The 17,395-nt window shown below is 41.3% G+C and overlaps 2 protein-coding genes and 1 pseudogene across 4 annotated transcripts; all 3 read right to left on the bottom strand.

Annotated features, from left to right (window-relative positions):
- Nucleotides 1-1,164: 1,164 nt before the first annotated feature.
- LOC144539391 (extracellular calcium-sensing receptor-like) lies at nt 1,165-7,543 on the bottom strand. 3 transcript variants are annotated; one of them, XM_078284003.1, is made up of 7 exons: nt 7,520-7,543; nt 6,740-6,888; nt 6,214-6,511; nt 5,182-5,976; nt 4,771-4,998; nt 4,485-4,608; nt 1,165-2,078 (listed from the first exon to the last, which is right to left on the bottom strand). In XM_078284003.1, exons 1-7 carry the CDS (start codon nt 7,541-7,543, stop codon nt 1,165-1,167), a joined length of 2,532 nt encoding a protein of 843 aa, XP_078140129.1. The 3 variants fall into 3 exon arrangements, with proteins under 3 accessions (XP_078140129.1, XP_078140127.1, XP_078140128.1); XM_078284001.1 differs by lacking the exon at nt 7,520-7,543 and adding an exon at nt 7,348-7,365 and having other exon boundaries at nt 6,740-6,924; XM_078284002.1 differs by lacking the exon at nt 7,520-7,543 and having other exon boundaries at nt 6,740-6,930.
- A 1,052-nt stretch (nt 7,544-8,595) lies between these two features.
- Nucleotides 8,596-11,977, bottom strand: LOC139933535 (extracellular calcium-sensing receptor-like). Its single transcript, XM_071927644.2, has 6 exons — nt 11,772-11,977; nt 11,318-11,603; nt 10,277-11,101; nt 9,959-10,189; nt 9,642-9,765; nt 8,596-9,509 (listed from the first exon to the last, which is right to left on the bottom strand). Exons 1-6 carry the CDS (start codon nt 11,975-11,977, stop codon nt 8,596-8,598), a joined length of 2,586 nt encoding a protein of 861 aa, XP_071783745.2.
- Nucleotides 11,978-12,568: 591 nt separating this feature from the next.
- Nucleotides 12,569-16,800, bottom strand: LOC139933546 (extracellular calcium-sensing receptor-like; annotated as a pseudogene).
- Nucleotides 16,801-17,395: the final 595 nt, after the last annotated feature.

Raw genomic sequence — 17,395 nt, 5'->3', positions numbered from 1 at the left:
AAAGATGAAAGTGTAATTAATATAATAATAGAGTAAGTAAAAGTAATTAATATATCTACATTAAATCAATATATCTACATTCAGGAGTTAATGGAACCCTCTAAAATGCAGACATTGGATAAAGCATACAACACAATTAGATTCGGACCCTTGAACCATTTCAAATTATGTAACCATAAATTAGGAGCAATACATACTTTTTACATTTCCGTACTCGTGGAATTGTCTGAAATGTGTTAATTACATGATCTTGCCCTGTGCGGAATGAGAAAATGCCTCCAATAACGAGGTCGCCATCCTGCGCCAGTTCAGGTGGCTCTGCCCGCCCTTGTAGCCGGCACACACAGTCTCCCCTCCCCATTAGCAGGACCAAGAGGAGCAGTATCAGCATCAGCAATGGCATAGCTCTGCTCTGCTGTGCAGGCCAGGCTGAACAGCTCTACAGCTCAAGGCATTGCTCTTATAAACCTTCAACAACAAGGGGGAAGTTGTCATGGTTTGAACTCTCAAAGCCTCAGGAGACTACCGGACACCAGAGTTGTTTTTGTCTGTTTAGGACACCGAAGAGAAATATCTAGACATGTTAAAATTTGTGTGTTTATTATGATTCACATGACACAAATGTCACTGATGTTTTTAATGTATTCATGAATGTCATCCTGGTGAGAAGATATGCTGTTTCTCTCTTTGCTATGATACAATATAAAACAGTACAATACAATAAATACAATAATTTATTGTCCCAAAGAAACTTCAATTTGCAATGATGAGCACAGAAAGAAAATCACTACTCATTATATCTAATTACTGATATATATATATATATATATTTAAATATGTTATACCTATGTCACTCAAATATTGTGAATGAAGAAACTGTAGTAATGTCTCAATGGCTGACATTCTGATTCAAGAGTAAGATAGATCATTTGTTCTTCAATAAAATGAAAAAAAGAAAAAAAGAGGCACTGGGTTTGCAAGTGCTAGTTTGCCAGTCTGTGTGAGAAATGAATCTTAACAACAACATGTATTAATGATTTGGATTAATGTCAATGACAGCAACCACAGTTAATTATAATAGTATTGCATTCATGCATAAAATATGTTTTATTGAAACAAAGTTCTTGTCTTCTTCTTGTCTACTATGCCTATTAAATTCACTCGTCATGATGATTTTGATGGCATTTTACCCATCATGTTCTTTTTTGTATTCTTCTCTGGCTTCAATAAGATTATGTAACATTTTGGAATAAAAATACAGATTAGCAGTCCAAAACTGGAGGCCAGAATTGCAAATATTTCCACAGCAACACTGAACTTCCCTGGAGAGCTGACATACGCAGGGATAAAGGTGATCCAGACCGCACAGAATATCAGCATGCTGAAGGTGATAAATTTGGCTTCATTGAAATTATCAGGCAGTTTCCGAGCCAAAAAAGCTAGAAAGAAACATAACATAGCCAGGAGTCCTATATACCCCAACACTGCCCAGAAGCCTACAGCTGAGCCTAATACACATTCTAGGATGATTTTGTCTTTAAAGTGTTTAAAATTCTTGAAAGGAAAAGGAGGAGAGATAGTTAGCCAAAGTATGCAAATCAGGACCTGTATGAGAGTGAAAGCCAGAACACTGAGTCTCTGCTGAGGAGGGCCAAACCATTTCATGACATTACTGCCTGGAAGTGTAGCCCTGAAGGCCATTAAGACCACTATAGTTTTCCCCAGAACACAAGAGATGCAGAGGACAAAGGTGATCCCAAATGCTGTGTGTCGCAGCATGCAGGACCACTCAGAGGGCCGGCCGATGAAGGTCAGAGAACACAGGAAACATAGAGCCAGGGAGAAGAGCAGCAGGAAGCTCAGCTCAGAGTTGTTGGCCTTGACTATGGGGGTGTTCCTGTATCTGAAGAAAATGACAGCCACGATTGCAGTCATGCAAGTTCCTAACAGGGACGACGCTGTGAGCAGTGCCCCCATAATCTCTTCATATGATAGAAACTCTGTGTCCTTCTTTTCACAGTCATCTCTTTTCTCGTTTGACCAGAATTCAGGATGGCATTGCACACAGGTGATGGAATCTACAAGTTAAAATCAAAACAGATATTAGATTTCCTGAGTAACTCTCTGTTGCATCTGTATTTTAATTTCTTCTAGGCAGGTAGACTGTTCAGTAACACTACATGACCACCAGATAGCTATGTATAGAAAGGAGCCATGACCATGCCATGACATCTACATTGCACATTTGTGAATACTAATTAAATTCTTTGGTGAAAAAACTCTTCCCTAGGGGCAGGGGACGGCTGCCACTAACTCGGGGGGTTCACCGCTGGTCACCCCTTTGGCTCCCCCCTTGCTGAGTTGTAACTTTAAGCTAGCTTGTTACCAACCTATGTAAGGTAACATTAATGCTTTAACATGAGCTCGTTGAGTCGTTGTTGCGTGACTTATCTTCTAAAACCTAGACAGTCTTTGCTATTAATTAACAACTAACCAACCCGAGAGCCTTAAGCTAGCAGTAGCTATGAATTTGTGTGTTTTCTTTTTTTTTTTTTTTTTTTTTAGCCGTGGGGGGTTGGGTTATTTCGATATCGCAAAAAATATTGCAATATTCACAAAATGTTGCGACATTCAATAATATCGAATATCCAACAAGTCCTCCAACCCATACGACCACATAGGTCGTGTGTTCCTACCCTCTAATACGACCCACAGGAGCGTTTCCTAAATTAGCGCCCCTAACGGCGGCGGGAGATGGCTACATTGGTCTGCGTCCACGTCACGTGACTGTCAAGTTTCTCTCTGCGGCGAAAAAAAAAAAGGCTGACATTCCTTTTATTCTCAGTGGAAAATGCAATATTTTATCAAATATCTAGAAAACAGGAGTCGAACGCGCCAAGTCCACCAACAACAGCCCTTCCGTGAGCCACGTCCAACGTGTGTGTGTGTTCGACTCTTGTTTTGGCTAAAATATCAGAAATAAACCAACATCTTTACTTTTTCTTAACATAGATCATCTAGATGCAGTGTAATTACTAGTTCGGCTGTACTAGATATTTGATATATTCAGTAGATATATCTTTTTACAACCACTTTGCAAACCGGAAGAACTACAACTGTGGTTTCAGCGATAGCAGCGTGCATAGCAACCACCTTAGCAACGATAGAAAGCCTGAATTAATCTTCGTAATAACTAACAAACTAAACATCATATACATTCACTGAATGAAGATTATGAAAATAAAATGCACATTTCTCGCTAGAAATGTTGTCAAAACGCATTTTAATGCCGAAACTATCTTAAAATATTGCATTTTCTGCTGAGAATAAAAGGAATGTCAGCCTTTTTTTTTTTGCCGCAGAGAGAAACTTGACAGTCACGTGACGTGGACGCAGACCAACGTAGCCATCTCCTGCCAGGACTGTAATTTAGGAAACGCTCCTGTGGGTCGTATTAGAGGGTAGGAACAAACGACCTATGTGGTCGTTTTTTGGGGGAGGACAGTCTGTGAATATCGGCCCAAAGCCAAGTGCCTTCCCTTGTATTTAATCTCTATTGATCCCAAAGTTGCATTGTTTGTTTATATCTGTTGATCCAAAAGTTGCATTGGCATGAGTGATGGCTTGTCAGACAGTTTTGTACTGATTAGATGTAATTTATGCTCTTGCCCTTTCTTTATTGGCTGTTTTTCCTGTTGTTTATTTTTATTCATCCCAAAATCGTATTGAGATGTGTGATGACTCATTGAACTCACGAGAAAATTTCCTGTACATTGTTGATTTAATTTAAGTCCCTCCCCCTTTGCTGATTGGCTGGTTCTTGATTAACTATATCTATTGATTCTGAAGCCACATAAACTGAAAAAGGAAACTATTACAGAGATGTTATATTCCAGCGATTGAAAGTTTTTATATACCCAGGACTTCAACTACTTGCTAAGTAATTTGTAATTACTAATATTAAGTTGACATTAAGGTCCTGGTGGTAGGCCAAGTGTGATAATTTTGGCCATGCAAGAAATAGTGTATATTTGACGAAGGGGAGAAAATTATTTATAAATAAGGAGGGAGCATGTACTTATTTACATAATTAATTTATTCATAATTTTACACCCATTGTATGCTTGGATAGGTTCCAGCCCCCTGTGACCCTGAAAATGATTAAGCAGGTAGAGAAAATGAATAAATGAATGATGCATATTAGTTGTTAGTTATCTACAATTAACTATTTACACATTTACAGTATAATCACATAATGCTACTATGCTTTAACTCAACCATTTTCTATATTTCAGAACAAGACTTCACAGTAGGCTACTACTAAATTTGATATTCAAATGCACTGATGATTAACTCCCATTTTTACTATGAATTGTACTGTATATCAACATTTAAATACTGGGGTTATATTTGAATATTTACTTGATTCCTGATATTGAATTTACAGGCTTTATCCTCTGATCCATTAAATAATACTAGAGTACCTGTGGTGTTGCTGATTTCTCCCTCTGCACATGGGATACAGTCATAGCAGCAGATGGGCTTTCCTTTCTGGAGGACCTTACGCGTTCCTGGGCGACAGGTCTCACTGCACACTGACACAGGCACCTGCATGAACAAAAAGCAGTATGAGATAGACAAAACATACAGGCTTTCACTTTGATATGCTGTTGTCTTTAAAAGTCACCATTTGGAATTCTGATGAACTCGACATTACGATACAATAATTCTGCATGTTAACAATTCATGAATGATCATACGGTAGCTCACCTGTTCTGAGTTGTGTGCCCAAATTAAGGACTTAGTGTGCAGATTTAGCTGTTTTTCTGCAGGTAAAGATGTGTCGTAAAGACCAACGGTGACAAACTCCACACTGCCATTTTTGTTCGGCTGCCAGTTTATGATTTCATACTTTGCTACTGGGTCTCCATTCTCATTAAAGTAAACTTCCTCCCCCTCCTTTGTCTTGAAATGAGCCTTTTTTATGTGCTGCAAAATCTAAGTAGATAGATATTACTTTACTTATTCCATTAAATGTCAAACCACCTCATATTAGCTCTGCAGAATGACGGACATGCAACAATTTATTCAACAATACCATTACAAATTCACCATTTTTTTCTGTTCATGTAAGAAGCACATAATATTAAACTATCATTCAGCCTTCAGTGTTCAACTCACCGTGAATGGATCTGGCTGTACCTTGTTGCTACATATTTCTTTGCAGCCAAGAATATTATGAAGTGCGTGGGCCACAGCATACACTCCTTTATAGAGATTGTTAAAGATGGCCATGAGTGACATATCAGTGAAGATGTTTTGCTGCCCAGAGAGATCTTCAGACCCCGTACAGTCTCTCTGATTCCCTTCTGAGCCCTTCGTCTGCTTGAACCTACAATCAAACATTGTCTCCCAGAACTCTGTGAACAATTCATTACTAGATGAATTGAGTGGCTTTACATCCAACATGAACTCTCTCATGCCTGTGACATGGGCCTTGGGGATGGACAGCCCTATAGCACCATCCAGGATGTGGTGTCCATTCATAGTTGCAGTGTAGGAATCAACGATCCAGCCCTCAGTGCCTACCCACTGGTACCCAGTCAGGTTGTGGTGGGCCAACTCATGTATTAGTATATCCAAATCCATGTGGGAGAGGAAAGTGACAATCACCTGGGAAGTGGAAGCTTTGATAATGTCAATTATTGCCTGTAATTTTTCTGGTGGATCTGTTCTAAAGAAGGATACAGAGTACTCTAGACAGATGCCCAGCTGTTGGGCCGTCTCTGTGAATATGGCCATGCCGTTATTGCCATAATCATCATTGGTTCTAATTGCCCCGACCCAAGTCCAGCCAAAGTGCTTGACCAACTGGGCCAGAGCTCTGCTCTGGTAGAAGTCACTGGGTATTGTTCTGAGGAAGGATGGGTACCGGACTTTGTCACTGAGACAAGCACAGGTGGCATAGTGGCTGATCTAGGGAGTAGAAAGGAATGATATTCCCAAGATGAGGATGCAAATTCTAAAATGTTTACACAGGAAAACATAGAGCACATTAGCAGTAATTCTCTTAAAACTGCCTTTACTGTGAGCAGTCGGACCAATTGCAGTATAATAATTATTATCGAGAAAATAAAACAAAATAAATAAATCAAACTGTGGCCAAGGTCCATTACAGTACATGATTATACATTTGTTAAAAATCCTACCCACCAATGGGATATGAAAGGGTCCAATGACAGTGGATATAGCCATGCAAGGAGAGGAGGAGGTCTCTCCCATAATGGCCTGCACTTGGGCCGGTCTGGTGCAGGGTGCCTTGGAGGCTGCGGATATATCCTCATTACCATTAGCCAAGGCCAGTGCCACCCTTACTCCCCTCGCAATGGAGCCACAGGCATCATAGATCTTGTAGCCCAGAAAGATGCCAGGCAGCAAGTCTGTGCTGTTGTTAATCTCCTCAATGGCAAAGAGCATAGCCTGAGCAAACTGGAACGCTCTGAAATTCAAACTTGACCCAGACAGTTATAAATAGTTGGTGTTACAGCCAGTATGTGCTTGAAATCGAAACAATAAAATAAAAAGTGAAACTAGTTGCTGATATTAATATTTGAGCAAAGAGACAGTATTTCTTATTTCATGACTCGGTGTGATAATCTTGTTTATCCATTTTATCCATCTACTCATCTCTTCTAATTTTGTATCTTACTTATGCCAAACAGCTTGCTACAGTATTTACCTTGTGCACTGCAGTGGCGGTGGTCTGCGCATGTAGGTGTCCTGTCTGCCTTTCCAGCTGGTGTGAAAAGAGAAGATTCCACCCAAAATAATGTCCCCATTCTTAGACAGCTGGGGGTTCTCCGGCTCTCCTATCTGCCGACACACCGGCTCCTCAGCCCCAGAGAGAGATGCCACCAGCAGCAGCTGCAGAAGGGCCCAACCCTGCTCTGGCCACCTCTGGGTGGACATCATACTGTATCTAAGAGACAAACTGCGGGGCAGCAGCAGATGCACCCTAACAGGAGCAGGGCAGAGCTTGCGCCAGTATTTATAGATATTGGAAAAGCATGACAAATAGTAATGGAACAGTGATATTCCATCTCCACGGCTCCACAGGGGGGACAGGACAGAGGAGGGAGGTGCAAAACTGGAAAGTTCTTAATGGGTTTTGGCAGTAGCTTATGTAACTATGGTATCTGATAGGAATATTCAGTCACATAAAATTGTGGTGTTTTCACTGAATATTTGAAGGTCTGATTTGCACTAATTTGAAAAAAATAATGGGGGATGAAGGAGCGGTAAAGTCTAGAAAATTATTTTTTAAAAGGGTTAACTGAAATGCCCCACAACTGTATTCCATAACATTCAGTCTTGCAAAAGATATTTTACCTGTACTGTAGATATACAAGTCATTAGGTATTCCTGATTCAGGCATTAAAATAAATCCACAATGATGGGGTGTGAACAATATTATGATTCTTTGTGTTTGGGTTTAGGAAGTCAGTGTCGAATCTGATGCTGTATTCGACCTTAATGGATACATCAGGGGCCTGATTTGGAGACAGGTCTTGTGATCAAATTTGAACTGAATGTAGCAATGTATGTCAAAATAGTTATCTATAAATGTTGGAGTTGACATGGAAAACGTCCATGAGAATTATGTTTACACTGTTTGGTATTTTGGGGAATGTTGTCATCATGCAGTCAGGACTGCTGTTGATTCATATATGTTCACTCTACAGTTCACACTATCCTGAGATTTTATTTTGCTAATAAACCGCATTTGATCATCTGGGTTAGGGTTAGGGTTAGGTATGTAAGTAAAGAGCTATCCCATGACCCTCACTGCTTCATCCGACAGCTCGGCAGTTATAGGGTTAGGGTTAAGTACAAGGTTGATGAGGAAGGATAGTGACAGACTGGGCCAAATCAAACATTTGATTTATGTTTATATTCCAAAGATTAATGTTTATACACTTTTTTGATAACTTAAATCACAAATCACCTAGTACATTTAATGAGTAGTTGATACACTCAGATAATTGTCTGCGTACTGTGTACTGCAAACCACAGTGTGTGTCTCTATGTGGGATTATTTTTGGAGGGGTTGGTGAAGTATGTCTCTGTGCTTTTGACAGTTCTGTACTGTGCAGTGTAGGTTCATGTGCAATGTGAAATTTTCATGGTTGTAAAAAATATGTAAAAGAGTACACAAACAGTTTATTTAATATTTTAACATTCAATTAATTTATTACATGAGATAATGTATAAATGTAAAATAAAAAAAAAACGAATAAAAAAAAACTATCCAAATAGACAACTATCAGAATTTTAAATAATGAAACACAACCACTGTTTTGATATTCAATGATAAAGCTGTCCCGTTATATATTTATTTTATTTAAATGAAGAATTTCACTGTCAAGTCATCATCACCCTTTTCTTTGTGTTTAAAAATGGAATAAATCGATTTTTTAATAACAATGGGACCTGAAAATTGTCATTGTCAAAAATAATTTTTCTTCAGAAGTCTTTCAATGTCTAAAGTCAGAAAAAACATCCAAGAAAAATTGTTATTGTTGGTTAATAAATTACTCATAGTGCTTTTGAGGTCATTTTACCCATCAAATGTTTCTTCGTATTTTTCTCAGGTTTCAATAAAATAATGTAACACTTAGGCAAAAAAATACAAAACAGCATTCCGTAGCTTGAAGCTAGAATTGCAAATATCTCAACAGCAACAGTGAACTTCCCAGGAGAGCTGACATACGCTGGGATAAAGGTGATCCAGACAGCACAGAATATCAGCATGCTGAAGGTGATGAATTTAGCTTCGTTGAAATTATCAGGCAACTTTCGAGCCAAAAAAGCGAGTACAAAACATAACATAGCCAGGAGTCCTATATACCCCAACACAGCCCAGAACCCTATAGGTGAACCTAAGGCACACTCTAAAATAATCTTTTCCTTATAGTGTTCCATATTCTTGAAGGGAAAGGGAGGGTTGATAGTTAGCCAAAGTATGCAAATAACAACTTGTATGAGAGTGAAAGCCAAAACACTCAGTCTCTGCTGAGGAGGGCCGAACCATTTCATGACATTACTGCCTGGAAGTGTAGCCCTGAAGGCCATTAACACTACTATAGTTTTGCCCAGAACACAGGAGATGCAGAGGACAAAGGTGATCCCAAATGCTGTGTGTCGCAGCATGCAGGACCACTCAGAGGGCCGGCCGATGAAAGTTAAGGAACATAGGAAACACAGAGTCAAGGAGAAGAGCAGCAGAAAGCTCAGCTCAGAGTTGTTGGCCCTGACAATAGGAGTTTGCCTGTAGTGGAAAAATATCAGCGCTATAGTCATCGCCAGGCAGGCCCCGAAGACAGAAAAGGTTACCAACAGTATACCCATCAGTTCTCTGAAGGTGAGGAACTCAATAGCTTTCAAGTCACAGTTATCCCTCTCCTCGTTGGACTTGTACTCAGGAGGGCATTTGTCACATTTCACTGCATCTGAAAGCATAAATATGTTTAAGCTGTACAGCACGCACATCCTCAGATACACCAGTAAAGTGCTGGCAGTGATTTTGCCCAGCAGAAACATGATGAAGGCTAAAGTAAAGGCTAAGAATCCTGCTGTCTCACTTGTACTGTTGCTAAACTCCCCGTCAGCACAGGTGATGCAATCAAAACAGCAGATAGGTTTGCCCTTCACAAAAGCCCGGCGAGTCCCTGGCAGGCAGCTCTCACTGCAAATAGACCTTGGCACCTGCATCACAGTGACAGCATCACACATGTTAAACTTCCACATTCACTCCTAATCCGACTCATGCACCAGACATTTAATGGGTTAGTTTTTGAAATCTGCATTCAGCGAAGTAAAGAAAGAATGTTACTAGCAATAAAAAGTGCTGCCAAAAGCTCATTAGCACAGACAGATGAAAACATCCACACTGACTTACCTCTGGCCGCTCTCCTGCCCAGATGGCTTTCACACCTGCCTTCATCTCAAACTGCTGACCCTCAGGCTGCGAGGCATCATAGTAACCGATCGTCTTGAAGAGTATGTAGCCTGTCTCATCCATCTGCCAGTTCACCAGTGCATAGCGTGCCGCTGGATCACCCATCTCATCAAAGAACACGTTTTCACCGATCTTAGTGGTGAAATTGACCCGGGTCAGGTAATGCAGCACCTGCAGTTAAACATTCATGTTGTTATTCACCCCTCATCGTCAACATATAGTTTTGATATAGCTACAGCATTTTATACATATGTTTACCTGCCACGGTTTTATGTTTTCCCTGTCGGCACAAGTGTTGTTTTCAAAAGGCCCCTGTCCATCTTGGCAGGTAAACAGCAGGTGCAGTGCGTGGGCAACAGCATATGTGGCCTTGTAAACATTATTCAGCAGACTGGCATCTGAAACATCTGTGAAGCGTGAGTTTGTGTCCCACAGAGACTCCTTTCCGGTGCATGTTGTGACTGAACCTGGAGCTTGGGCCTCTGCTTGGGGAGTCATGGTGCAGCTGAACACCGTCTCCCACAACTCCAGCAGTCCCTGGTCCCCCGGCCTGGTGGAGGGCCTGCTGCTGGCCAGGAACTCCTGCAGTCCGGGGATGTGAGCATTGAGCGCGGCAAAGCCCACTGCCCCCTGGACCACGGCATAGTTTATTGGTGAGGCAATGTAGCGGTAAGTGATCCACCCCTCGCTGCCCACCCACTGCAGTCCTGTCACATTTTGAGTGTAAAGCTCTTTGATGAGAATGTCAAGGTCAGTGCCATCAGCAAACGCCACTATTACCTTAGAGGTGGACTTTTTAATGATGTCCACTACTTCCAGGAACCACTTCCTGGGGTCAGTTCTGTAAATGGCCACTGAGTATTCCACGCACACACCTTCCTTTTCAGCTGCTTTCAGGAAGGTGGCCATGCCACCATTGCCATAGTCACTGTTGGTTCTTATAGCCCCTACCCAGGTCCAGCCAAAGTGCTTTACCAGCTTTGCCAGTGCTCTGCTCTGGTAGAGATCACTCGGTATGGTTCTGAAGAAAGAAGGATACTCTCTTCTATTGCTAAGACATGCACAAGTGGCTGAATGACTGATCTGAGACAAAAACAGAAGAGAGAAATGTTGAATTTAGGTTATCTATCAGCAATTAGCTATTACAGTATAACACAGATGTTGACTTCAAAGGCCAAACTGAATATGAATCATATAAGCATCAAAGTATTTTCCTATTCCTTGTTCAATAAACCCATTCACTTAAGAGTCCAAGTATGCAGAGAGAGCATTTTAGTCAATTCACTTACAATCACTTACCACAGGTATATGGAAGGGTCCCATGGTGCGTGCAATACCTATGGTAGAGGTGGACGTGGTTTCCCCTATGACAGCATGTACAGTGGAGCTCTTGTCACAGCTGCCTTCCCCATTCTCATATCTATTCATCAGGTGGAGAGACGCTCTGACAGACAGAGGGATGCTGGGGCAGGAGTCAAAGATTCTGTAGCCCAGTGTTACTCCTGGCAGCAGATCTGAGTTGTTGTTGATCTCCTCTATGGCAAACATCATAGTATAGGCATACTGAAGCTCACCTGGGTCCAGTCTGCACAAAGTAGAGGGACCAAATCATAGAATCATGGAAAGGTTAAAAGCATTGAACATACATAAAGATAGACAGGGAATTTCACATCAAACAAGCATGGTTGGAGCAGCACAGGTTGTAGTATGATTTATAATTACAGTTTTTTGTTTTTTTATACCCCTCTCTTACCCTTCACACTGGATGATTCCTGGGTTGACTTGGAGAGCTGGATTGACACTGACTGGATTCTGATGGAAGGAGAAAATGCCTCCGATGTTGATGTCTCCCTCCTTAGAAAACTGAGACAGTTCTTTGGTCCCATATGTTTGACACACAAGCTTCCCACCTCTGACAGCCAGCAGGGAGAGAAGTAGCAGGTCTGCTATCAGCAGCATAGCTGTCCCCCTGTATACTTACTACCCAAGGCCCGTTGATCAAACCCTCAAGTCTGGGCATTTTATAAGGTGTTCCTTTTGATTGTCACAATGCCATAGGGGCTTAGATGAAGCCTGAGTGAATATCATATTTCTCTCCACCAATGATAACGCTTGTGGCGTGACTGACAGAGCCATTGGCCTATTAGATGGCCATCAGATATGTATATCATTATTTGTCTCTTGCATAACCAATAGCTCACTATAATCAATCCACAACCCCTGGCATGTCTTTTGGGATGCCGAGCTTGTTGATGTATAATGGATTTATATTTCATCACACATTATATCCAGCCATGTTCAACATTTGTTCAGTACGGCTGGAAATATTTCAGTTCAGTTTCAGAGGGGCTAATACAGTGATATGTGCGATAGTGTTTTGTCGGTATATTATGGATGATAAGGTCATATTTAGTTGACAATCACAGAAGCTATTGATTGTTTTAATAGATTAATATTTAAATATATAAAATATATATAAAATATATAATATAAAAAGAACGATACAAACATTATTCTAGTGTTTTGCTTTTGCTTTTATAGTGATTTTGCTTAATTTTTCCCCATCATGTGTTTCTTTGTATTCCTCTCTGGTTTCAATAGTATGATATAACATTTTGGAGCAAATATACAAAAAAGCAATCCAAAGCTAGAGGCCAGAATTGCAAATATCTCCACAGCTACAGTGAACTTCCCAGGAGAGCTGACATAAGCAGGGATAAACGTGATCCAGACTGCGCAGAATATCAGCATGCTGAAGGTGATGAATTTAGCTTCATTGAAATTATCAGGCAGCTTCCGAGCAAAAAAAGCAAGAATAAAACATAACATAGCCAGGAGTCCTATATACCCCAACACAGCCCAGAACCCTATAGGTGAACCCACATCACACTCTAGAATTATCTTTTCAGTAGCATGGGCTGTATTTTTGTGTGGGAATGGTGGGGCAAGAGTTAACCACAGCACACACACTATCACCTGCAGCGAGGTGCAGCCCAGGACACTTGTTCTCTGGAGCGGGGCAGAGCACTGAGGAACTGAGTTTTTTGGCCTTCTAGCCTTAAAGGCGATCACCACAGCTATGGTCTTAGCCAAGATACAAGACATGCATAGGGCAAAGGTGATGCCGAAAGCTGTGTGACGCAGCATACAGGACCAGTCGGAGGGCCGGCCTATGAAGGTCAGAGAACACAGGAAACACAGAGTCAAGGAGAAGAGCAGCAGGAAGCTCAGATCAGAGTTACTGGCTTTGACGAGAGGCGAAATTCGTGACGAAATCGGAAAAAGACAAAAGTCACGACTAATGTTAAGCTTGCTCCAAACAGTGAGAAAGTAGTGAAGAGGGCCCCCATGGTTTCTTCAAAAGACAGGAACTCAACCACCTTTGGTACACACTGGCTGTGATCTTCATTTGACCAATACTCCAGTGAGCACTGAGAACATTCTGCAGAATCTGAAAGGAAAACATTCAACTCTGAATCATGATCATGCTCTTAGGATGGGATGATACCCATGATGGTATAGGTTATGGTAGAGCTGATATTAAATAAGTACCACACAATTGTTTTTATAGGTGTCATAGTGAAATGCAGTAATATTGTAGCTATATTTTGTCATGAATGTATTTGAAGAATGTCTTGTGTCTTCTCACCACTGGAGTTGCTGATCTCTCCGGCAGCACAGGCGATGCAGGAGAAACAGCAGACGGGTTTACCTTTAATAACAGCCTGGCGGAAACCTGGGAGGCAGCTCTCACTGCACACAGACTGCGGCCTCTGTAACAACACCACACTTAATCAATCACAGTTTATTGCTCCCCTAATCCAAACACTTAATTACATATGGTAACACTGGATCCTACTACTGTTTGCTGCTGAAAAGGCCCTATTTCTCACAAGGATCATTTAAGCTGCATCTTATTCGAAGACTGACATCATAAAATTACATATTGCTTTATGTTGGAAGTGAACACTGATATGTAAACTCTACATTGGTCACAGTGACTTCTTACAGATTAAATACCGATGTGTACCAATTTTTAGGTAACTGCAATTTTAGTGAAATCCATTTGGAAATATCTTGCTGCCGATGGCTGATGGTTAAAATGTTTGTTGTAACTAGTTCAGATGCTGTTCTGTTACCTCTTTTATAATGCCTAAAAACAATGAGGAACTGCACCACTCATTTGCATTTCATGAATGAACACTGCGATGTGACCGCTCAGCCAACGGTTCCAGGTATTGCTATGTAATGTGTGTAAGGGACTGCTACTGGTGAAAGGTGCTGGTATGGTTTGAATGGTTAATTGGATGAATTTCAAAGCTCCTTACAAGTTCCAAGAAATAATATATTTTTGATATTCGTTTTCACCTGAATGTTATAGATGAGGTTATGCCATATCACATCTGTGTTCTCCTCTACATAAAACTAAACACACACTATTCAGCCTCCACACTAGCCCAAATAAGTGAGAACTTCCCACACAGTCATTTTAATATGGTTGATATTATTATACCATTAGGGATTCAGCACCCCATGTTATGTTTATTCCGTTCATGGTAAACTGCTTTCCTTTCGGTAGTGAAGCATCATAGCTCCCTACAGTCACAAACACAGTCTCTCCTGCTTGGTTTCTCTGCCAGTTCACCAGCTCATAGATGGCCGCAGGGTCTCCATTCTCATCAAAGTATACTCTTTCTCCTGACTGAAGAGTGAAATTCACACCTTGGAGGTTTTTCAAAACCTACCAGTAAAGAAAAATAGTCAGTTGACTTACAGTACACAAACTACTAGATTAAATGGCACATTATTCACAATGGTCCTTTTTTATTTTTTTATTTCATAATCTTTCATGAGAGAATGATATTTCTCACATAAAAGTGACCTCTCACCTGCTCTGGTTCTAAATTGTCTCTCCAGATACATGACTGATTCAGCTTTTCTCCAGTATTTCTGCATTTTAACATGTTATGCATGGCATGAGCCACAGCATACACAGCCTTATACACATTATTAGATATTCTCAGCTCTGACACATCTGTGAAAGGATTATCGATGTCTTCTAGTCTCTCAGAACCAGAGCACTGCCTGCCCTGGCTCTGACCATGCAGACTGGATTGGAAACTACAGCCAAAAGTAGCTTCCCAGAACTCTCTGAGCAGGTTGCTCTGAGGGTTTTGACTTGGGTTAACCTGTAGTAGGAACTCTCTTAGGCCTGGGATCTTTGACTTTCTGATGGTGAAGCCCAGAGACCCTGTTAGGATGCCAGAGTGCCTCTTGGTGGCCAGGTGGCCCGCTGTGATCCAGGACTCGCTGCCCACCCACTGCAACCCAGTCAGGTTCTGCTTCAGAGCTTCCTCAAGTAGGATGTCCATCTCGGCCTGAGCCAGGAAGGCCACCAAAACCCTGGCGCTGCCGTTACGGATCACTCTGACCACCCTGGCTGCCTGCTCCCTGTCAGTCCTAGAGATGGCCTCTGAATACTCAATGCAGACGCCCTCCTGGCCTGCAGCTTTGATAAATGTTGCCATGCCATTGTTGCCATAGTCATTATCACTTCTAACTGCCCCCACCCAGGTCCAGCCAAAGTGCTTCACCAGCTTTGCCAGCGCTCTGCTCTGGTAGTAGTCACTGGGGATGGTTCTGAAGAAGGAGGAGTACTCCCTTCTGTTACTCAGACAAGCACATGTGGCAAAGTGGCTGATCTAAATGGAAAAAGAACAGGAGGAAAAGAGAACATGGAACATTGTTAAAGTGATGTTGAACTTTGGTAGTACCTTGGGTTGTGTAGCTTCCTGGACATGATATAACCCCAAAATCGGCGATTCTCTGTTATCTAAAGAAAGTGATACACTTAAGAAAATTTTCATCAGAATGACTATTTTTTTAATGTTGTCAGAATCTGCTTTGTTCGTGCTCGTTTATGTGCTAGAAGTGTGATTTTTAGACCTGTTTCGCCATATAATGGCAGTGAATGGAGAGAGAGAAAAAAAACAATTTTCCAATCATCTCTACCGGAGCAACAGATGACAGAGAATCACTGATTTTGGGGTTATATCATGTCCAGGAAGCTACACAACCCAAGGTACTGCCAAAGTTCAACATCACTTTAAGTCAGACTAAAATGATTTACAAACATTTACCACTGGTATTTGGAAAATCCCTGAAGTTCGTAGCATCACGATGGTTGAGGAGGACTCAGAGGCTCCAATGATGGCATGAACAGATGATTGGCCGGAGCAGTTTTTTCCCAAAGTCCTTTCCTGTCCGTTCATTAGAGCCATGACTGCACGCATTGAAGACAGGGTTGAACCACAGCTGTCAAATACCTTGTAGCCAATTGTGATATTAGGGAGCAGAGAGCTGCTATTGTTGATCTCCTCAATGGCAAAGATCATTGTCTGGACAAAACGAAACTCTCTGAAATTAATCCTGAAAAGCATAACAACAATTTTTCAAAAATAGTTTTTACATGAGATTTTCTTTTGTTTTGTTTTGTTTTCTGAAAGGATTGATTTCTTTTCAGATACCACCAGGGAGAAAAGAGAAAACATACAGTACCTGGAGCATGTGAGAGGTTTTGGAGTATCTGTGAAGGAGAGCGTGGGCTTTGTGATTTGGCTATGGATGGAGAAGGCTCCTCCAATGGTTATGTCTCCTTCCTTCGACAACAGAGGGAAGTCTGGGCTCCCCAGCATCCGACAGAGAGCAGCCTCTTCCTCTGCCCCAAAGGCTCCCATCATGCCAAGCACCAACAGTAACATCACGTACACACACTCACACATCTGGTACAAACAGGCACACACATGCACACACCAACACACACTCTGTGATCAGTTCTTGTGTCACTGACCAAAACTTGTGTCCCCTTTAATGGCAGAGCTTTATACACTACTTGAAATGGTGACGAGGTCCTTTTGTCAAATCAGAGAGTGATGAGGTCACACTGTGACTGCTGCTCTTCAGTTTAAACTGCACCATCTAATAGACTTGCAAAAATATTCATTAAATGTCGTATTAGAGCTATTTCTCTAACAGATCATGCCGCTATTGCAAATAAAACTGCAGGGAGATCTGGTGAGGGGGAACAGGCAGCATTTAAATGCAAAACAAGGATTTCAAGAGATCTAGAGAAGGAGCTGGAATATTTTTTTTTTTGGTGAAAACATAGGTTCTATTGAAAGTATAGGTACAGTGGGACGCATCTAAAGCCTTTGTAAGGGGAAGGACGATCAGTTAGTCTGTTAAAAAAGCTGGAATATCACATACATAAATTAGAAAATGAGCTGGCTAAAAATGATCTCCATTCATTATTAAGACAAATATGTGAATTAAAATTTCAGGGATGTGAATAATTCCAAGGTAGAATACGCATAATTT

The sequence above is a fragment of the Centroberyx gerrardi genome, chromosome 6, assembly GCF_048128805.1.
Source record: "Centroberyx gerrardi isolate f3 chromosome 6, fCenGer3.hap1.cur.20231027, whole genome shotgun sequence".
Classification (NCBI taxonomy): Eukaryota; Metazoa; Chordata; class Actinopteri; order Beryciformes; family Berycidae; genus Centroberyx; species Centroberyx gerrardi.
This window is presented reverse-complemented; position numbering and strand designations above follow the sequence as displayed.